Below are 23,186 nucleotides of genomic sequence, written 5' to 3' on the forward strand. Positions count from 1 at the left end.
GAAAAAATATACATATTTAGATCCTTATCTTACACCATATAACGCAGATGGTTGAAGAATTAATTGTCAAAAATCTCCATTAGAGATTATAAATAGTCTTTGAATGGCTGGGGAAGACCTTTCTAAAATTAAAATTTTTAGAAGAAATTATGAAGGGAAAGATAGATTTAATTGGATCAAACTTCTGTATTTTGGGACGTTCTCTTAACAATGAGAAAATTTTTTATTTGCTGAAGAAAAAGTACAACAAATAAACAAAGAATCCATGTCCTGAACATATAAAGAGCTCCTACACACTGATAAAACAGTATATAATTGGTAACATAGTAGGAATAGACAGTTCATGGAAGAATGCAAGTGCCAAATAAGAGGGAAAAGTGTTCAACCTCATTAGTAATTAAAGAAATGAAAATTTTAGGGCTTCCCTGGTGGTGCAGTGGTTAAGAATCCGCCTGCCAATGCATAGGACACGGGTTCAAGCCTTGGTCCGGGAAGATCCCACATACCGTGGAGCAACTAAGCCCATGTGCCACAACTACTGAGCCTGCGCTCTAGAGCCCGTGAGCCACAACTACTGAGCCCGCACGCCTAGAGCCCGTGCTCCGCAACAAGAGAAGCCACCTCAATGAGAAGCCCGCTCACCACAACTAAGAGTAGCCCCCTCTCGCTGCAACTAGAGAAAAGCCAACGCGCAGCAACAAAGACCCAATGCAGCCAAAAATAAATAAATAAATTTATTAAAAAAAAAAAAAAGAAATGAAAATTTTAAAAACTTATTTTTTTACCCGTCAAATTAGCAGAGATTAAAAAACTGATAATACTCAGTGCCCGGAGGGAGTTACTCCTATACTGATGTGGAAACGTAGATCATTACAACCTTTCGGGAAAAGTTTGATCTTAAAATGTAAATACTTGGATCTACTAGTTCCCCTTCTAGGAATAATTCCCCAGAAAATAAACAGAGGTACAGGCAAAGATTTTTGACCACAAATACATCCAGTACAATATTAGTTAGAAAAAAAACTGGAAAAAAAACCATACATTCATTAGAAGAATGGCTCAATAAATAAGTATATATCTATATGATAGAATATGTAGTATTAGAATATTTAGGCAAAATTTTTAATGATCTCAGGAGGTGCTCTCTTATGTCAAAGGCAGAATTTTTAATGATCTCAGGAGGTGCTCTCTTATGTAAAAGGCAGCCTTTGTTATTGTGTGTGTGTGTGCACATATACATACATACATACATATATACACATGTGTATAGAAGGAAAAAAATACACAGAAAATGATTAGAAGGAAATATGCCAAAATATTAACAGTAATTGCCTCTGGGTCATGTCCTTATGAACTCTTATTTTCTCCCTACTTCTTACTTTTTCTTACTTTCCCAATTTTTTACAGGAAACTACAATACGTTAATAATCAGGGGAAAGATAAACTGAAAAAGAAAAAAACAATATTTAAACATGTAAATGAAAGCTTCTTGAGTGTGAAAGGAATATGAGATCAAGAAGAAGGGAAAATGGTAATATTCAGTGTGAGATGTGGCCGAGTTTAGTTTTTAAAATACCAGCACGCCAGGTCTCTGGAACTCATCAGTATGCAGTTTATTTTGTAAAATGTGTACCACTGTAATCAGAGGTTGTTAGGTGTTTTCTCCCCCAGGTAATAATTCTTTTGACTAAAACCCTCAACCAGATAATGCCTGGTAAATTGAATAGTCCAGTCTTTTTTCACCATACCAAAAAGGAAACTTGATAAGAAATATTTTAAAGTTCTCAGATATAGATTCAAACTAGCACGTTAGCCAGGCTTCCATTGATTGAACATATATTTAACAAGCAAGCACGAGGCTATGTATCAGGTACTGTGCTAGGAACTAGAGATTCAGTTAACTTACCAGCTAGACTGAATTCATATTTATTTAGGTTAGGACTATTTATTTATTTAGGTTAGGACTATTTATTTAGGTTAGGACTATTTATCCTATTAATTGGTGATAATTAATTATCACTAATTTTCTTCCTAATTAGTGTCCTTTTATCCTCCTTAGCTGGTAAAGAAATGCAAATTAAGCAAGATGGTGATAACTATTGGGCCACCACCTCAGTCCTCCAGTCACTTCCAGGACCCAGGCATATCCTGCACAAGTAAACACAAATAAAGGGCCACGGATTATGCGTGAACAAGGACAGTGAATAAACTGGAAGCCCTCAGAATACACATCTTTAAGTAGCTGACATATTCCTTTCACAGACATTTATTGCGGATCTACTGACGTGCTAATATGTCCTTGTGCTGAGTGCTGATGGGCACACAGATAAATGTGCCGCCTGCCCTCAAAATGTTTGTTAGGGGGCACACAGAATAACTATAATATGGCAAATCCTGTGGCTGAGACTGGGCTTTTGATTTTGTATTGGTCGTCTGTGATTTTCAAAAGAGATCAATAATTACATGCATCTATTAGGCAAAATCAAGTTGAAGGACACAGTGTTCATTGAGAGCTTGCCCGGCACTCTACTAGGTGCTTTTACGTGTGATAACTCATTGACTCCTCACGGCCTACAAACTGCATTTGAGGACATGACGGAGCAGGTTCAATAAGACCACGATTGCCAGATAGAGAAAGTGGCAGAACCTGAGATTTATCCACGAGTTGCTGACTCTGACATTCATATTTCTTCCACTTCTACTCTGCTGCTTTTCTAAAACAAAGTTCTGGTCTTAATGAACTCATTTGTCTGGAACATCATGAAATCTGTATGCCAAGCTGACCCAGGTCACTCTTCCTTCCCCCACACCCTGCTCATACTTCTCTTGTGGCGATCACAACCCCTGCTCTCCCAGTTTACAGGCTCGTCCAGCCCAATAACTGAGGCCTCCTTGAGGAGAAAGCGTTCTTCATCTTGAGGGCCATTGACACTTAGACAGCACATAGCATAGAGTAGGCATGTAGTGATTATCCGCTGAAAAGAGATTTTTTTTTTTTTTAAATTAGTAACTCCAGTTAATAAGCATTGAGGAGAAGAGAGCCTTTTTTTTAAAAAAAATCATGACATCTGTCAGCTTATACCCAGCACTCTGTGCCAGAATTTACAGGGGTGGGAAGTCAGGGAGTGGAAAAGCAAAAGTAGGAGGAAGGCATGGTGAGGAGAGAATTTTATCATTAATCAAAATATGAGTTCTGGCACCTTTTTTTTTTAAACCACTAACAAGTCAGTAGAATTAGAAAGTACTGAAAGAGTGTGCCCACCAAAGAGAAAATGGACATTCCCCTACATGTCCATATTTAATCAATGGCTGTTTTCCCCATATAATCACTTCTAATTTCTTATTCACTCAGTCCAGCCCCACAAGACTGCTGGCCTTTGTTAGCACCTGCTTCACAGGAAAGGACACAGAATGCAGAATGGCCACGTCCAGAACAACAGTTCTGACTTCACTGCCTCCTTCCTTTTTGAAACTTCTGCATCTTAAGACTCTTCCCTTTGCTACCTCCACCTCTTCCACTTTTCAAACTCTCCCACCATCACATCCACTAGTTAGAAAAACAGCACTACAAAATAAACAAATTCGGGGGAAAGAATCTGTTGCTCACACCTGAACCCAACACAACTGCTTCGTTAGGATGGCGTAGAGCTAGGGATGTGTGAGAAGTTGGTTCACAGTGTAGAGCTGGGGGCTCCAGCTATCAAGCAAAAGCTTTATGTCATGAAAATCAGAATTTGCTCAGTCATGTTCAGGTTTTATGCTTTTAAAGTTTTAAACTTTTCATGTTTTTCAAGTTCACTTTTTTGGCTATTTTTTAAACCTTTTTAATTGAAAATCCTGAAGAAAAACTATTACTGGGAGTTACAAATTTGCTACATCTACAAACTGTAAATCATAATCCCTAATTAAGTGGTTACAGGTATCCAGTTCATGCTATACACACTCACTTTGTATGAAGGTTGCGAGATGTGTTTTGTATGTACTTATTACTGAAATTCTACCCTGATTATTCCTGCAGATCAAGAAGTTCTACGTAAATTAGAGAAGGAGAAAATCCTGGTGTTCACACCGTCCCGGAGAGTGCAGGGGAGGCGAGTGGTGTGCTATGATGACAGGTTCATCGTGAAGCTGGCGTTTGAGTCGGATGGTATAATTGTATCCAATGATAACTACAGGGATTTGGCAAATGAGAAACCAGAATGGAAAAAGTTCATAGATGAGCGACTGTTAATGTATTCATTTGTCAATGACAAGTAAGTAAAACCACTTACTTACAGTAACACTGCTTCCCTGAAAATATAACTATCCCTGGGCACCTGCTACAGAAGCCCTCTCTCTTTGCCACTGACCAGACCTAAGACAGTTTCTTCCGACCACTGATGTCCCCACTAATCCTCAGTGAGAGTAAGAAAACGGCAGAGTCCTGCCTCGGGAGGCCCTGCGTGAGTCACAGGCTGCCCTTCCCCATAAGTGACTAGCAGAGCAGGTCTTCTGCGGCTGAGTGACCGGGAGTAACTGACACAGGGAGACTGGCCATCTTCAGAGGATGCAGATGTAGAACATACTGACTGCTAGAACCCTGCCTTTTGAAATCAACTTAGAGCATTGAGAGCTTACTTAAATATACGATTTTTTAAATATATGATTTTTCAAAATTTAAAGCAATATAAGGCTAGTCATGATTAAGTTGATGAATGGACAGGTGACATGAACAAGATTGTCTCCTGAGAAATAAGTACCCAAGGATCAGTGCACCCACACAGTTCAAACCCATGTTGTCCAAGGGTCAACTGTATTTACAAATATGTGGGAAAAGCTCACCTGTTGATCATCAAAAACGCAAACTAAATCTACAAAGAGTATATTTTTTCACCCATTTAATTCACAAAATTAAAAAACATTTTTGCATACGCCTTATGCCGTTAAGAATAAAGTTTGGCATGGTTTAGCAGAAGTCTTACAAATACCCTCTCAAGCCAATAATCTCATTTCTTAGAGTATATAATGAGGAAAAAAGGAAGCCCAAATATGTTCATTTCTGTATATTTATAATTGCTAGACTTCAAAGGCAACTAAAGGTACTATAGAGAAAACAATTAAATTGCAATACATCTCCTAGTGGAATATTATTCAGCTATTCAGAATTATGATTATGAAAGCTGTTAAGAAACATGGAAAAATATTTATGTTAAAAAGACAAAGCATAAAATTACATCTGTGTTTGTAAAGTGATATGTACATACAGGAAAATGACTAAAATGCAACACGTAACTGGAAAATAATTGTGTTAAGATTGTAGGATTGAGTGATTTTGTCTTCTATTTTTAAACTTTTCGTGTTGCCATATTGTTTTTATAATAATATTAAACATCATAGTTGCTAAGTGTTATTACTCAGGCATGTTGACACTCCCTTAAGAGTTCAAATGTTATTCACATTTTGTGGGTAAACACTTGGTTTATTTCATGTTCAAACAGTGACATAACTAGTAGTCGAACTCTGCAATCATAACCTTGTTACAGTATTCATGCCATGAATTCTTGCTTCCATTGGACAATCAATCCAAAATAATAAGTTTATTTCCTTAAGATTTTTTTCTATCTCAGCTGAGAAGTACCTTATTATAGGGGGAAGAGAATGAATGTGGAATTAGACAAATTGAATCTTGACTAGGCCATGTGAACGGAGATAAAAATACTCAGTTCATCTAAGCCTAGATTAGAAAAGTGTATTCATCTGTAACGTGGAACGAATACTTCAAGGGAACATTGTGAGGATGAGATGTAGTGACGTGTGCAGGGTGTCCGACATGTACTAGGTGTTTGGGTCGTTTCAGGTCTTCCCGTTCCTCTCTCCCACCTCTCCCTTCTGTCCCTCAGCTGCTCCTCCTGGCGCCCACCTGCCTCATATTGCTTCACAAGATTAACGTTCATAAAACTTCTCCTAAAATGTCATTGTAGTCATTTTCTAAAGTCCTTACAAAATCCCAAGACTAAGAAAAGGAAGAATTAATTAGAACATGGTAGGCTCAAAACTCACTTGAATTAAAACAAATACAGGTTCAGCTTGAAACATTTTAATTTTGTTTTCATTAAGAAAAGAAGACTTCCCGTACTGATTTTTTTTATCCTATAAATTTTTTTTTTAATTTATTCATTTATTTTGGGCTGCGTTGGGTCTTCGTTGCTGCACACGGGCTTTCTCTAGTTGCAGCGAGCGGGGGCTACTCTTCGTTGCGGTGTGCGGGCTTCTCACTGCAGTGGCTTCTCTTGTTGCGGAGCATGGGCTTTAGGCACACGGGCTTCAGTAGTTGTGGCACGTGGGCTCAGTAGTTTTGTCTCACAGGCTCTAGAGCACAGGCTCAGTAGTTGTGGCACATGGGCTTAGTTGCTCCGCGGCATGTGGGATCTTCCCGGACCAGGGCTCGAACCCATGTCCCCTGCGTTGGCAGGCAGATTCTTATCCACTGCGCCACCAGGGAAGTCCCTATCCTATAAATGTTGAATCAAAATACCTGGATTAAAATTTCAAAAAAATACCTTGGGGTGAATAATCTTTACACTCTGTCTTTAGAATTAAATTGTCAGCCTCCTACTTAGGTATAATTTTGTATTATGTCCATGACAGGTTCATGCCCCCAGATGACCCTCTCGGCAGACATGGCCCAAGCCTGGATAATTTTCTGAGGAAGAAACCTATTGTTCCTGAACACAAAAAGCAGCCTTGTCCATATGGTAACTTTCTTTATGAGTATTTAATATACGCCTTTAGAACACAATATGTTGTTAAACTTTTGCTATTAAAAATAAATTTTGGATGGCATATAGTATGTGGTTCTTTTGAATGTAATTAAATTTAAGAAAAAGTCTATGTGAAAAAAATTATTATTTTTACCTAGCTGGGTTCAACGCATATGCATTTCCCTGAATTAAAACATGGTTTTGGTTAACTCTACATGAAGTAAGTTTTCAGGTAGATAAAAATTTGGAGTTCTTTCATCTAGCTACACATCAGATTAGCTTGGTTTTGTCACATCACGGCAGTACATTGTGTTCTGCAAAACAGAATGTCCTACCTGATTGCAGAGTCATAGTGGAAGAGAAGAGGCAGGTAGGAATTAAGGACACGGGGTATTAACCAAAACTCTGGAGGTGACTGTTACTCATTCAGCCAACTTTCTTATTGCTCTTGGTAGTGCCAACGGGGGAAGACTGAAAGGCGGCATTCCTCAGAAACAAGTAGCGGAGTAGCAGTGAGCACAGCTCCCATTTCTGCCCTTGTTTCTTCCTCACATTAAAAGAGCAGTGCCACACTGGGTGTCCAGGGTCTGGTGGAATGAATGGTCCTTTGCCTAACTGATTTTACTCTTCACAGGAAAGAAGTGTACCTATGGACACAAGTGCAAATATTATCATCCGGAAAGGGGCAGTCAGCCTCAGCGGTCAGTGGCTGATGAACTGCGTGCCATGTCTAGAAACACAGCAGCCAAAACTGCAAATGAAGGAGGACTGGTGAAAAGCAACAGTGTCCCCTGCAGCACTAAAGCCGACAGCACTTCCGATGTCAAGCGAGGTGCTCCAAAGAGGCAATCGGATCCAAGCATAAGGACTCAAGTCTACCAAGACCTAGAGGAAAAGCTTCCCACCAAAAACAAACTGGAAACCAGGTCTGTACCTTCCTTAGTTAGTATACCGGCTACTTCTACCGCAAAACCCCAAAGCACTACATCGTTAAGCAATGGCCTTCCATCTGGAGTTCATTTCCCACCTCAGGATCAAAGACCACAGGGACAATATCCTCCAATGATGATGGCAACCAAAAATCATGGAACGCCAATGCCTTATGAACAGTATCCAAAATGTGACTCGCCTGTCGACATTGGGTATTATTCCATGTTGAACGCATACTCGAATCTGAGTGTCTCAGGCCCACGAAGTCCTGAAAGGCGTTTCTCCTTAGACACAGATTATAGGATAAGCTCTGTCGCCTCTGACTGCAGCAGTGAAGGGAGCATGAGCTGCGGAAGCAGTGACTCGTACGTGGGGTACAATGACCGCTCCTACGTCAGTTCTCCTGACCCACAGCTGGAAGAGAATCTGAAGTGTCAACACATGCACCCTCACAGCCGCCTTAATTCTCAGCCCTTCCTGCAGAATTTCCACGACCCCTTAACCAGAGTGCAGAGTTACAGTCACGAAGAACCAAAGTACCATCACAAGCCTCCTCTCCCACATCTGGCCGTGCACCTGCAGCACCCCGCCGTGGGGGCCCGGTCCAGCTGTCCTGGCGATTACCCATCTCCTCCGAGTTCAGCACACTCGAAGGCACCACACCTAGGGCGGTCCTTAGTGGCCACGAGAATAGACAGCATTTCTGACTCTCGGCTGTACGACAGTTCTCCTTCCAGACAAAGAAAGCCTTACGCCCGCCAGGAAGGGCTGGGAAGCTGGGATAGGCAGAGCTACGGGGTCGACGTGTACGGCTACCGGCAGACTTATTCTTTGCCTGATACCTCCACGCAGCCGTGTTACGAGCAGTTCACCTTCCAGAGCCTCCCTGAGCAGCCGGAGCCCACCTGGCGCGTCCCGTACTGCGGGGTGCCGCAAGACCCCCCCAGGTACCAGGACAGCCGAGAAAAGATTTATATCAACTTGTGCAACATCTTCCCGCCTGACCTTGTGAGAATTGTCATGAAAAGGAACCCTCACATGACAGACGCCCAGCAGCTGGCTGCAGCCATTTTAGTGGAGAAATCACAGCTGGGTTACTGAAAGATGATGCATCTTTGTGGTGTTTAGTAGTTTTTTGTTCAGCTCAAATGCTGAGGGAGGTTTGCTACAATAGCACATGTGATCTCCTTCTCAGCAAGGAGGTTATATAGTATCCATTTATGTGAAATACTGTATCATGGAATCTGTATGTATAGCCCCACATAGTGGAAGTATCACGGGATTGCTTTACATTCAAACTTTTTTTTAATATTTCCTTTTTAAAGCTATATCCTTGGCTGGAAGTTTTTCCAGTTTGACTTATTAGATGTATCTGTGATCTTTGATATTAATCTTTGGTGCATCAGGGGTTTATATGCAGCACTTTTTATCCTTGTTTCATGTTTTATTAACTTGGTGTTTGTCTATCAATTGCAAGCAATTACAATACCTTCAGAATGTTGAACATTTGACTAGACCTAGCAAACTATTTTTTCAAGCCAAGCATAATTGGAATCTTTTACAGCTTTTTAAGTTATTTTTATTTGGGGAACGTGGGCTTCTTTGTGCTATAATCATTATTTATAGAAACAAAGATATACTACAGCACTGACTTTATATTTTAAACAAAATGAAAGTTACCAGTTTATGTTGAAATGGGTAACAGTATATATTAGAATGATTTACAGTATGGCACTTTTCGTTGTTTTACTTGCGTTTGGATTTTTTGTGTTAAGTAATTTGTTAATTTAATATGGTCGATTTAAAGGAAAGCAGATGCAATCAATGGAAAAAATTGTTTCCATTTTTTTTTTTTATAAAAAAGGCAAAAGCCATCAACTGTTACAGTTTAGAGCTTCGTTATCCAGCTGTGATGTGCTTCTGGACAGTAGAAATGGAATTGAATTCCTAGACTTCCATTAACCCGTATTTTTTAATGTGTTTGTCTTTTTGTTTTGGGGCACAACAATACTGGATAAAATAACCCTTTTGCAGTACTTGCCTGTTTTTAATGAATCTAATTATTCTCAATGCAACTTTTATATTTAATATACCCTTTAGCTTTCCTGCTATTTATCAAGGCTGGCCTGAGGTGGTTTTCTGTGTTGAGGATATGTAACATTTATTGATACTGCACTATAGAAATGGTGATGCAGGAGTTGTAAATGGTAACTTAAAATTTTTGTAAGATACTGTATATTTTCCATTTTCCTGAAGGTAGTTTTTTGGGGGGGCCTGTTATATTATTAAGGCCAGATTCTTGCCACAAATAGTGTAGTTTTAGATACAGACTAAAGTCTGTTCTCGTATTAGTAAGGGATATTTCTGGTTTCAAAGTCATGGGTTTTGCTGAGCGTGGATTCGTTTCTGTCGCTGGTTAGAAGAGAGATGATGCAATCAGTGGCAGACAATTGTGTGACTGACACGACTTGACCGCTGCCTCCAGTTTTTGAATTTTACTTAGTGTAACAGACGCATTCCGATCTGTTTCTGGAGTGTGCCTAGATGCCCTGGTTATCCTTATTATTCTACCTGCTACAGTTTGAAGTAAAGCCCTGAAAAACCAGAAAGTACCTTTTACTGTTGATACAAATTGTATCTTTTTAACTATAAGAACTATTTTGATTTGTAGATCTAGTTAAAACACAGATGTGTAACTATGATTAGACTTTTGGGCAACATTTTATCCCTTATTTAAATACAAATTTTTAAAGTAAAATTGAGGTCTAGAATAGGGTAGAAAATAAAAACAATTTAGGTAAATAAAAGTGTCTGTCTTAGTTTTATATATTAAAATATATTAAATGAATTTATTGGCATTTTCTTTCTCCTAAAACTTATCTAGCGTGAACTTAACTTAAAGGTAAAATGCTGCCTGAAAATAACGTCCAAGCACCTTTGACTAGGACAACATTTTCACTACTCGTGTGACACTGTGTGTCGCGTGAAGTAGGATTTGGGTTACAGTAAATGCTTCTAAAAGGCATTGTGCATATTGACATATCCAATAATCTGAACCATGTTCAGCAAACCTAATTCAGGAAAGTGGGGTTCACAGTCGCTGCTGCCGCCTGCTAGGTGAGGTGCCCCTCGCTGCGCCCGCAGAGGATACGGGCACGACCGCATGGACCCGCCGAGGCGTACTCTGAGCGACCTGCTCACTTGTGAAATCGTTCTCCTGATTTTGTCGGTCACTCTCTGTAACAAGTTTAATGTAGATGCTAACCCAGTGCCAAAAGTAGAGTTACAAACGTGGAGTACCTTTCATCTCAGTCTGATTCTAAGCTTGCTTTTTTTTTTTAGTATGAAATCATTTTTAAATTGTACAAGTAGGTTTTGCTTCCATTTTCTTAATTTTTGCATTTGAATTATTTGAAGATTCTGCCAGATTTTATGAAATTTCTTTAAATGAGATCTTCGGTGAAATGTGTAACACACCCTTTAATTTGACCTCCTAATGTTTGTAGCTAAGTATCTCTCATTGCTTCCCGGATTTTAGACTATGGAAAAACAGTGGGGCTTGCCGCCACGCGGCCTGACATGGCCTGACATGAATAGCTCTGAATAGCCACGCTGAAATCCTGCAGTGTAATTGACTGTGAGTTAAGAAATAGTTTTCTTATGTCAACAGGCAATTTGTCCCACCCTACCCGCGCTTTTTTTTTGAAGCACCGATGTTGCTTTCAGAGCTTAAGAATGAGATATTTGGCTGACTTTAGATGCAGCAATTTCTTAATTATCTAAAGCAATAAGTAAAAGGATCCATCATTAATTAAATTCAGAGCTGATCCCAAAACTTCATTTTAGCCAAAACTTTCACCTTAATCGTATCTTCAGACTTGCTAACAAATAACCGGAGAGAGGTATGTTAGTAAGTAGTAGAACTGCCAGAAGTGGTCAACTGATAGAAGAGGAGGATTCAGATTGGAATATTCTGCCCCTGAATAATGGACAGTTGACTGTTTTACACAGTAACTAGCCGGTTTGTCGTCTCTGTGTCTTAGTACAGAGGGAGTAGTACCCAACTGGCCAAATTCTGGCCCTTAGTATTTCCTCCTTTCTTGCATGTGACACCTAAGTTTTCAATCTCCTTTTTGTGATCACTGTATCCTCATAGAGTTTGTCATTGACCTAAACATTTGAAAGAAATGCACACCAGTATAAAATATTTGATACTGGTAGAAACTTGAACTTTGTGTTTTTATGAAAATTCATTTATGAGAATATGTAATATAACTAAAAAGAGTGTTTTTATATATATATATATATATACATACGTGCATACATATTTGTTAAGTATTAAAAATGGGAGAATGTTACGCTTTTGATGGCTAAGTTTTCCTTAATTGAACTGTTTCTTTGAGTTATGGACAACCAAGTCTGGAGTCTGGATGACCCATGATAAGATTTAGAACCACTTGAATGGAAAGCAACTCTTTACTGGCTTTATTCCTGGTATTTTTAAAGAATTATTTTGATAATTTTAATAGAATGTGTAATTTTAAAACACACAAAAAAACTTAAAGTAGTATTGCTTATACAGATAATTATTTAACATGTCTTTTATGGATGTATCTATATGTATATAGACAGTAATATATTTATAAAACAAATATATTCTATGTTGTAGTCGTTAGTTTGTAATAGGTGGGAGGATGGCCCTGGATATGTTTGTGTGTGTTTTGAAAACTCTTGAGCTGTTTCTCCCCCGACTTAATGGCATATACCCTAAGGGATATTTAGTTTTTATTATTCTTCTTGCTATTCAACTTCCTTATTCAAGATAAAATAAGATGTACAGTTTCCCGGCCATTCTGCTAGACGTGGCTCATCCATTTTATTATCCTCCAACTCCTGGAAAATTCCTGAGTGACCTGGAATCAGACAGGTTATGGCCAGAGAGATTAGTTATGTTCCAAATATGTTAAACATGGGAACTCAGCTAGGATGTTGAGCTTCTTTGGTATACACCAACAAGTGAAATGAAGTATAGAATACATGAACTACCCATGTTCATTTGAAGAAGAGAAAGCAGAGTGTTCATAAAAGTAGAGAAACATACATTATTTTAGATTGCTCTGGGAAACCCCCTAGGGCAAGGGTTGACAAACTTTTTCTGTAAAGGATGGGATAGTAAATAATCCAGGGCTTTGAGAATCATATGGTCTCTATAAACCACTCACCTCTGCCCTTACAGTGTAAAAGCAGCCACAGAAAATATGTAAGTGAACGGGTGTGGCTGTATGCCAATGAAACTTTATTTTACTGAAAGGGGCAGCAGGCCCGATTTGGCCTGTGGGCCATAGTTTGCTGATTCCTGCCCTAGAGGGAGAAAAACAGGCATGTTAAGCAGTAAATCCTGATATATGTGATCGTAAGAAATAATAATTATATTTCAGTTGGCATTCAAAGAAAATCCGTTATTGATGGCCTTCGAAAGAAGATTTGTGAGACAGTCACATATTAAAACATCTTAATCCACTTATGTTTTTTGCCTGGTCACACCCATTATTTATTAGAGATATTTCTTGCGTTTAACCACCCAAAAAAAGCATTGTGTGAAAAGATGTTTTAATAATTATTGGAATTTTTTCTTGAACTTTCTATTTCTACTGATAAATGGGAATCCTTACCTGCCTTTTGTTTTTTTAAGGGCCTAATGGACCAAAAATTCTGTTGTGTTTTGAAAATTAGCATATAATTAGCCATAAAATATTATAAAGACTGCATTTATCAGTTACATTTTTGTGCTAGTTTTTGATTTCTAAAAAATGACAGATCCGCCCTTCTTTAAAAATGGTTTTAAAGAAGATCAATATATTGTAAGTTTACATACTGTAACTTTATTCTGTAAAATTAAAAATTGTGACTAGTGTAATTGTGAGTGCACTTGCTGTATTGTGACTCTCTTTATAGGAAACAAAGTGTATCCCTGCTTTCTCTGTCCAAACCTTTAGTATAGATTTTTTTAAGACACTTTAGGACTGTCCTTGGTGAATGATATTCTTAACATGATCCTGTGTGATTTTAAATTCATTGGAGTACACACCACTGAGCATGTTCATTCACAGTGCTTCACAAATTGTGTTAACATCGTAATATCATTTCCGCCAGAACAGTAGAGTTTTGAACATTGCCATCCACTTAAGTAATTATACTTTCTTTTAGGATTGGAATGTAACTCTAGCTTTTAACAGGTGTTTACTGTTTTAAATGGTTAATTTTTTTTCTTTAATGCCGTCTGTTCACCTGCTTTTTGCTTCTGTTATAATAACACTTTCGTGTGTTGGAAGCGGCTTTTTCCCTAAGGTCCTTAGTCTTTTGGATTTAAAAACAATTTAAGGTTTTGACCACTTGACAATTTGGCAGTTAAAAAAAAAAAAAGTCTGTGCATGTTTCAATTCAATTTTATAGAATGTGTAAAATTTTATTTTTTAAACCATGTACCCAATTTGCCAATTTTCTGTCCAGATATTTCAGGTGAATAACAAATTATTCATTAAAGCTTTTGACCCCTTTCTTGAAGCAGCTTGTGCCTCAAGGGAAAAAGACATTGAAGAGCAATGGTTTGTTTTTATAAAGAATATGTTTTAGATTTCCTTCAGTTTTTGGAAATTATAAACGTCCCAGCTAATACACCCATCCACATGCACACTTCCGCAGAGATGTGGACACGGCATTGCCAGTGAACCCAGTTACTGATTTTATCTTTTCCTTCTAGGTTTTCTCCTCCCAAACCAGAGTTGTTTGCTGAGCGTAGAAGTTCCAATTTGATCCTTCAAACTTTTCTTATAAGAAAATAAGACAAAGAATATGTTTAGAGCAACCGTCTGATAAACTGATGTGATTGTATTTATCTTATGCCTGTTCTGTGTGTTTGTGTAATGGGATTTTTACAACTCCAAAAAGCAGTATTTTAGACCTACTGGAAATCCGAATCAAAACAGCTGTGTGATTCTGCCACTGAGAAAAAACATTAAAAATTTCGTTTTTCTTCTGGTGGTTTGTTTTTGTTTCATGAAAAACGACAGGCAGCAGCACAGACAGACACCACATAAGTAAAAGCGTCCTTCCCTAGTCCCACGGCCTCCCTGCGTTCAGTGGCTAGTGACACAGGCGTCCTCCGTAGGACAAGCACACGTTCAGTATCAGTGGTTATGTTAGAACCGTAATTAATTCATATGAAAATCGAAATTAAATGCCAAAGACAACTAGTCCTACCTTATGGCTCTAATGATTTCTGTCAGTGAGTCTTTGCTGTACAGATCTTTCTAGTTTCTGCATCTCTCCTTGCTTGAATCAAGTTTAGTATCTTACTAATGCTGCCCCCAATAGGTTCACTTCATTTCTTTTGTGACCTCCTAGGAATTTTCCATTTCAGATATGGTCACAATTCTGAAATGATCTCACGATCTGCATGCTTTAACATACTCATGTCCTGTGTCAGTGTATAAGAAACCATTTTATTTCAGATAGATAGCAGATCTTTTTCCCCTTGTTGCTTTTCAGACTTTTGCTTTTCTTACTATTTTTTTTCCTAAAGTTGCTATTTGCCATGGTCAGGTATTCTCTTTTTTCCCACTTAAACTGTTTAACTGGGGTCTTATGCATCTAGGTAACTTATTTCAGCTTTGTCAGCAGATTTGATTATTGATGTTCAGCTGTGGTTGGCAGGGAACTCAGCAGATCCACAAGAAGTATTATGTGGGAGAATCTGAGCTCAGACTCTCGGAGAATATGAGATTAGGCTACAGTGCTGACTAGAGCTAATAGTTTATTTCTCCCCCACCTAGTGCCTTTGTCTAAAGAGGAAGGATTCACACACATTGATGAATCAAGTAATGTTTGGGAAGAGGCGATTGTAAAAAGCAACTGCAATGGTGAATTTATTCAAAACAAAACAAAAAAATGCCTCTAGTTGGGCCTCTCATTAGTTAAAGTATGTGCTTTATAGCATTTATGCCCTCAGTCTTTGATGCTGTTTTTGAGTTAATGATGTTCATTTGGTGTTTTAAGGCTTTTATAAGAAGGATTTTTTTTAGTCTTTCAACAGTTTAGTTTAAAGGTTTTCTTTCTTTCAAGATCTTTAAAGTAACCTTTTAAAAAATGTATTTCTCTCTACATGCAACCATCAGCCTGGGCATTAAGAATACAGCCTCTGGAGGCTTGATCCCACTGCACACATCCTACAGGCAGAGATGGGCAAGTTACGGAGGTAATAATGGCCCAAACCCTAGGTTTGTTAAGACTACATGAGTCAACCCTCCGAACAGGTAGATCCATAGTGTGCATTTAATAAATGACAGCCATTGTTAGGTGAATGCGAGGTGCTTATACATAGTCGTTTTCAGATGTTTTCATGAGAGCCTTCCTATCTATATGTTATGTTGCAGAGGAGTTGGATTTTAGCCATCAGTGTAATATATATTCCATGCCCACATGCCTTTCGGGAGTGACACTTTAAAGAGTTCTTCTTGGCACCCCATGTCCTTGCTACCCCTGTTGTTAGGCCCTTCTTGGCTTAAGGGTTTTGTATAATATCTTAATGGGGAAATAAATGGAATAACAAAAATAACAATGATAAAGCAGAAGTTAACCCTTCCAGAAGCTCACAGTTCAGTAGGCTGTGGGCTGCATGACTGACCCCCTCTGAGCTCCAGTTTCGCTCCTGAAGAGGACACTCGGCAGACCTGTGTGCACCCCTCTCCCCTGACCTGAGTGGAAGGGGATGTTGGTCCCTCACTATCAGAATCTGCAAAGCCAGTCTGGACAGCGAAGCTGGTGCTCTGTGGTCTCAGGTGGATGAAGCACATTTCCAGGGAGGTGTCAGATGAAACTGGGTGATATTGATTGTTTTCAGCTTAGCATTTCCTCCTGGTTTATAACTAACTGCTGCTCTTAAACTTGGAGAGAGAGGGCTGGTGGGGAGACCACTCACATGTGAAGGTTTTAGATTAACTATGGATAAGTTAAACTAAAATCCCATGAAATAGGCATTATCCCTATTTTAGAAATGAGAAGACTGACTTTAAAGCACTTGCTCAAAGGCAAATGCCTCTCCGCATGCTTCCAAAATCTTTTTTTCTTTTTACTCTGCTGCAAGACAGTAATAGGAATGGGCCCATGATCATCCTTGGTGTGTATTTTGTTAGAATGTGGGTCTGAGGAATGATCACCAGTGGCACTATATCCGCACATTCTTAAACATGCTGACTTACCTGGGGGCAGGGCAAGACCCGGAAAACTCTGAACTAGAACTTCTGTTCCTCTGCTTCACTAGACCACCCCCCCCCCACCCCACCTTCCACGCTCATTCGTGTAGCGTCATGACAAAGCTCTTGTGTGGGAAGGAAGTTTACCCAGAGAGCCGCCTGTCCGGAGGCCTGTGAGGACAGCCCTGGCCCAGGACCCAGGCTAGCTGCCAGGCTCAGCGCACAGACCTGCAGCCTCTCCGATGAGCAACGCTAATGGGTTCTGTGGTGGAAGGAGGTTGTTTTACAGTCTGGACCCCTGTCTTCACTCCTTGGCGCTCTCTGTAGGCCTCGAGAGTAAAAGGCAGTACATTCATTTCTAATGCTTCCAATCGTGCACAGAGCCCTTCGCGGGTGTCTTTTGAGAAGCCCCATTTAGCTTTCGGACTCCTGACAACGCCCTCTGCACACACAGCACCTTTTATGTGAGGCAGCTGCCATTTGCATTTCCCATGCTCTCTATTTGCACAAATTCAGCGTGAGATTAGAAACAGAAAAGTTTAATTAGGTGGTTGAAAAAATTCCCTCCCCAGCTCCCCAGGAGAGCCAGATGAGGGACAGAATACTGAAAGAAGGGGAAATAAAATATTGCCATGCACTTCCGGTCCGCCCGACCCCTGGCTTCCCGCCCTCTGGTCCCGAGGCCGGAGCGGCTAGGCTCAGAGCACAGGACGCCCTCCACCCTCAGGCCACTGGCACCAAGACACTCGAGTCCCCGGCACAGGCTTTGTCACCACCTCAGCCTTCAAAGCTCTCCGCTCCCCCCTCCACTCTCCAAAGATGTAATTATCATTCATTTCAATAATTGTTTCAAATACGCATACGAAAAGAGTAAGGGAGATGGCAAATACAATTTTGTAACTACATGAAATGCCATTCAATAAACTCCAGAGATTTATTGGGTTGATTTGTCTGTTATCAAATTAACGAGAGCAGGACAAAGTGCCTTGCGCAGTTGTGAAGGCAGCACACGTTAAAATGCTGCAAATTATAAAGCGGGTGAGGCAGGAGATAGATGGGCTCCAGGTGAGGCATTTACAGCTGGCCTTCTATTTACATTTCATGGGGCAGGAAACGTGGGCTTCGGGCCGGACACTTAGAACTAGCCCCCTGTTTGCATTTCCTGACACGGGAGGTAGGTGGGCTCCAGGTCAGACATTGAAAATCAGCCTCCTGTTTGCTCTCTGAGATGGAAGCAATGACAGAGACAGGGTAAATAGCCAAGCTTTGTCTCTTGTGGACACCTTAAGATAACAGTCATGACGAGAACAAAGAGGGGCAAAACCTTGTTTGAGTAAAGGATCAAAGGATCTCCGCTTCCCCCCTCCTTGGTGCAAGGGAGACACTACACATGCGCAGAAAGGCTCCTTGGGGGTCAGGGAACAACTCCAGGCTATGGTGACTCTTGCCTCTCCCAGACGCCTTCACATCGGGATCCATCTTGGCTGAGAGGTGCGTGCGCACCTAAGGGGAGGGTCCTGAGACAAATGGGGGCGGGGGGCGCGGACAAAGCAAGATGACTGGCCAGAAGGGAGACGAAGACCCGAAAAACTGCCCCCTTATAAAGGATTTAAACTTCCCAAAGGAGCCACTCTCTCTGAGTTCACCCGTGTGTCTTTCCGCATGTACTCTGCTTTTCCAATAAACTTTTGACTTTTCTCTTTACCTTCTGCCTCCTCGCCTGAATTCATTCTTGACAAGGCAGGCAAGAACTAGAGATCCAGGCCCTAGCTGCTGGCCCCTGTGGTCTAGTTGTTAGGACTCCCGGTCCTGGAACTAAGATCTTGCTTCCAGCTCCCGCTCGCTGTTGCTTGCTGCAAGCTGCCGCTTACTGCTGCTTGAGTCCGAAGTCACAGGGAGGGGGGTGGAGAAAAATGCACTTCCTAGTCCAAGCTCAACTTCACGGACTATGTGCAGCTCGGGCAGGCGGAGCGCTGTGGGAGGGGCGAGAGAGGGGCTGGACGAGGCCACTGGCCCAAGGGGCAGCGTGGGTGACGGGGCCACCAGTCCCAGGTTCTTACTGGCCCCGGAGCAGAGCTCTTGCCTTCACACGCCCTGCCCTCTCTTCCTGCTTCTGAGCCCCCTAGAAAGGTGAGCATCCTCAGCTCTGCCCCCTCACCCTCCCCAGCTCTGCCCCCTCACCCTCCCCAGCCAGAGTTTGCCTGGGGACTGAGGTCACCAGGTGGCCGTGGGCCTGGGGAAAGAAGAAGAGGATGGCGACTGGCTCTGAAAGATCCCCCCCATCCCTCGAACAATTTAATATACAGACTTCTGATGCCACTTCCCAGTTTGGGAGTGGGAAATGCCAGGTGGTTAAAGGGAAGGTGCAGGGAACCTTTGAATCTAGCCACAGGCTCTAGTTCTGTCGTTAAAATACATGTGCATTCAAGGATCGAGCAACCCAGCTCTAGCAGCCCGAGCAGAAGTTAGAGGGCAGTCGCCACAGCCCGCTTGCTCAGGTCCTGGGGAGCCCTGCGGGTGTGGTTCCAAAGTTGCGGCCCATCTTGCAGGTCTGTGTGTTCATTTAAACAGGTAGCAGTGTCACCAGACTGCCTTGCTGAGCCTCCTTTGCTGAATGGGAGGCACAAGGCAATTTCCCCTGCTCTGCCTGGGGTCAAAGTGCACCACCTCCCCAGCTACCACCGGTAAGCTCTGTCCACACGGCCCTCCCCTCCTAGAGACCCAGCATTTCGGAGGCTGACTGTACGTTCCCGGGGAAAAGAAATGGTTTTGAGAAACATTGGGTCTTTTGGGTTGTAAAGCAAAAACTTGTAGTTTGCAGTAATGCTGTGCCTAGGCCTGGGGCAAAGCAGAGACGCTAATAGCACGGAGAGCTGGGTGGAGGGAACCAGTGAGAGGGAATGGCGAGAGTCCAGCCGCTCTGGCCTGGGGAAGAGCGGCGCTAAGTCCCGTGGGGGAAGCTGCGGGGCGGGTCGGGGTGGGCAGAGCAGCAGCTTTGGAGACACACAGACCTGGCTGCCGACCTAGCGCGCCGCTGCCACACTTACAACCCTGAGAAGGTCCTTAATCTCGAGGCGGCTCAGCTACTTCCTCTATTAAAAAGGGGGATCTTTTTACCCACCTTGCAGAGGTGTCGGTATAATTAAATAAGAACTAGAACCTGGGACATAATAGTGGCTGAAAGATGTGAATTCCCTTTCCAGCCAGAGCCCCGAGCCTGGCCCCAGCCTCCCTCTGCCTCCCCCGCCACCCCCAAAAGCTTGCGGGGCACACACAGCAGCTCTGCAAGGCCTTCATGCCACCCTTGCCAGATCGCACTTCATCACCTCCTGCCCAGCCTCCCCACCGCGCTGGCTCAGCCGCTAGGAACCCCGCTTCCCTGGTCGGCCTCCCTACACGGCCCCCCTCAGATCCACCCACTCCCAGTAGCCAGACCAGAGTTAACCAGCACTTCCTAGAAGCCTTTGAAGCCCCACACCCGACACCCACACACTTCCTGTGTGACGCAGCCAGAACTCCTCACAATATCCAGAACCCCCGTCACGGTGACATCGAGTGCACCTCTGTCCCCCAACACCCGCCGTGACCACTGACCCTGCAAAGTATGTACTACAAGTGCTTTCGTTCCTCTGGGCTGTGTCCGGCAGGCTCTTCCGCCTGGATAACCTCCCAGCAGACAGGAAAGCTTCACAAAGAAAGCAGCCTTGCACCTGGGTCCCAGAGGTCGACTGCTTTGGGGGAGCAGAAAATATAAAAGTCAGAAGAAACTGACCGGGCGGGGAGACGTGACAGAGCAACTTCCCAGGACAGAAACAGAGAGGTTCAGAGCGGCCGAATGACTGAGTTCATGGAGAGGAGAGTGGGAGGCCAACTTGTAGACACTCAGGGTGGGGGCCTTTACACTGAGAATGACCAGCGGGGCGCGCGAGGCTGGTGGGATGCACATGCACACGCGTGGGCACGGCCTTCCTGCGGTGCTTCCCACTGACCGCCTCCAGCCGGGGCCGCACCCCCTAATCAGGTCATGCCTGGCTCCCGAAGCCATTCGTGTTTGAGGTCCCCGCAAACAAGCAATACTGGGGCCAGTAGAAATACTGAAGATTTGTACACAGGATCACAGTCTTGAGGAGAAGGATGAAACGATGGGAAGGTCGGCGAAGAGGAGACTGCTGGCTGCAATTGCCCGCCCGCCTGAGGGTGGAAACAAGGCCCTTTATGCGGGTGATGCTGACAAGGGCTTTTCCACGAGGACCTTCATGACAGTAAAATCCTGCGCCTGAGGCAGAGTAGCGACTGATGCCACACCCTGAAGTCCTGCGCTGGCCCAGAGTGGCTGCCCAGCAAATGTCAGTTCCCTGGCCTATAAATTCTCTCTAGAACATGAAGGCCTCATCGTCCCAATTCCACTTTTGCCCCCAAACCTACTCTCCACGGAGAAGCCAGAATATTCTGTATATATATTATAAATAGAGACAGTCACTCCCCTACTGAAAACCCTCCCTAGGGCACCCTTTATCCTTAGGCTTCTGCACACCGCTCTTGACGAAAGCTACCCAGTTGTGAAATTTGAGGTCAAATGTGTAGATCTGCCTTGTCCTTCGGGTCCCATCATTCTGTGTGGCATCCAGGTGGGACTACACCCGGTCCCCTCAATGCGGCCAAGGTTTTCCTGAACTCCTCCAGCTTTGGGCCTGGACTTGCTCCTCCCCCACTGCACCTTCTAGAATCTGGGGGCCAGAACTGAGGCCGCTCCCGGCCGGCATGCTCTCCCGTCACCTCCGGGATGGCAGGTCCCATCCTCCCTTGTCACCCGCTCCCCAGGCCACTTCGTGGGCAACAAATAGCACCATGATCACCCTGGCTCTGCTCTGTGGGACTGCAGCCCCTGCACTGGCCTTCTAACTGCTTCTATAGTTTCAAAACTAGGCACCCTCCTATCTCAGGGCCTTTTGACTTGTGCTTCCCTCTGCCTGGTTTATCCTCCAGGTACCTGCATGGATCCTTCCCTCAATTTCTACTCCAGTGTCGCCTCCCCAGGGAAGCCTTCCTGACCACCAGTAATAGAACTGCAACCCCGGCGCTCCCTCAGGGACATGGCCCATCTCCATTTCTGCGCAGCACTTCTCACCACGTAGTATGTTTACTGCTCATCTTCCTCAGCTGGAAGCAGAATTCCATGAAGGCAAGGGCTTGATATGTTTGGTTGCTCAATACGTGTGTGATGAAGGAACAGATCACACTGCAGGCGTCACCTGGGAGGGAGCCTGGCTCTACCTGAGTGAGCGCTGCACAGGTGGTGGCTGGGACCCAGGTTGCACACACTCCGTGGTGCGGGGCTGCAGGTCCAAACTCTGAAGCCATGAGCTACTTGAGGTTGGCCCCTTCCACTGCCCTGGTCCTGGGGGGGCAGGAGGTCGGGGAGCTGGAGCCTCAGGGCTTGGCCGGCAGTGTGGCCAAGGGCCCTGTGCCCTGGGGTTACGATATGTGGATTTGAAGGGTTTCTCACCCTTCAATGGACAAAGTCAGGACACAGCTGTGCAGTCCAGAGCTGAGCTATCATCTCCCAACAGAGTGAGGAAAGAGAGGTGTCCAAGGCCTGGTCACCAGGCAGACAAGGGTGACATTTACCAGAGCAGAGTCATTTTCTTTCTTTTAAAAAATTAATTAATTATTTATTTTGGGCTGTGTTGGGTCTTTGTTGCTGTGCGCGGGTTTCCTCTAGTTGCGGCGAGCGAGGGCTACTCTTCATTGTGGTGCACGGGCTTCTCATTGCGGTGGTTTCTCTTGTTGCAGAGCATGGGCTCTGGGCACGTCGGCTTCAGTAGTTGTGGCATGTGGGCTCAGTAGTTGTGGCATGTGGACTGTAGAGCACAGGCTCAGTAGTTGTGGCACACAGGCTCAGTAGTTGTAGTTCGCGAGCTCTAGAGTGCAGGCTCAGTAGTTGTGGCTTGCAGGCTCAGTAGTTGTGGCACACAGGCTTAGTTGCTCCGTGGCATGTGGGATCTTCCCGGACCAGGGCTCAGACCCGTGTCCCCTGCATCGGCAGGTGGATTCTTCACCACTGCGCCACCAGGGAAGCCCCAGCAGAGTCATTTTCCATCAGCTCCGGCATCCCCAGCAGCAGCCTGAGGCATTGTTAGTCACCTCACATCTTGGACCAACGGGCACACCTGAGAGTGAACTTGATGACTGAGTACAAACACTCCCCACGTGGCTATCTGTAGGCTCTAGGCCCCCTCCTGCCCTCCCAAAGCCCACTCCCCAC

The 23,186-nt window shown here is 43.3% G+C and overlaps 1 protein-coding gene across 1 annotated transcript in view; it reads left to right on the top strand.

Moving 5' to 3' along the window:
* ZC3H12C (zinc finger CCCH-type containing 12C) overlaps positions 1-14,705 on the top strand; it is a 69,256-nt gene extending 54,551 nt beyond the window's left edge. The window contains exons 4-6 of the mRNA XM_036861602.1: positions 4,019-4,253; positions 6,628-6,734; positions 7,375-14,705. Coding sequence (XP_036717497.1) covers positions 4,019-4,253; positions 6,628-6,734; positions 7,375-8,771 — 1,739 coding nt within the window. The 3' untranslated portion in view covers positions 8,772-14,705. The remainder of the gene's footprint in view (positions 1-4,018; positions 4,254-6,627; positions 6,735-7,374) is intronic.
* Positions 14,706-23,186: the final 8,481 nt, after the last annotated feature.

The sequence above is a fragment of the Balaenoptera musculus genome, chromosome 8 (assembly GCF_009873245.2).
Source record: "Balaenoptera musculus isolate JJ_BM4_2016_0621 chromosome 8, mBalMus1.pri.v3, whole genome shotgun sequence".
NCBI classification, from domain to species: Eukaryota; Metazoa; Chordata; class Mammalia; order Artiodactyla; family Balaenopteridae; genus Balaenoptera; species Balaenoptera musculus.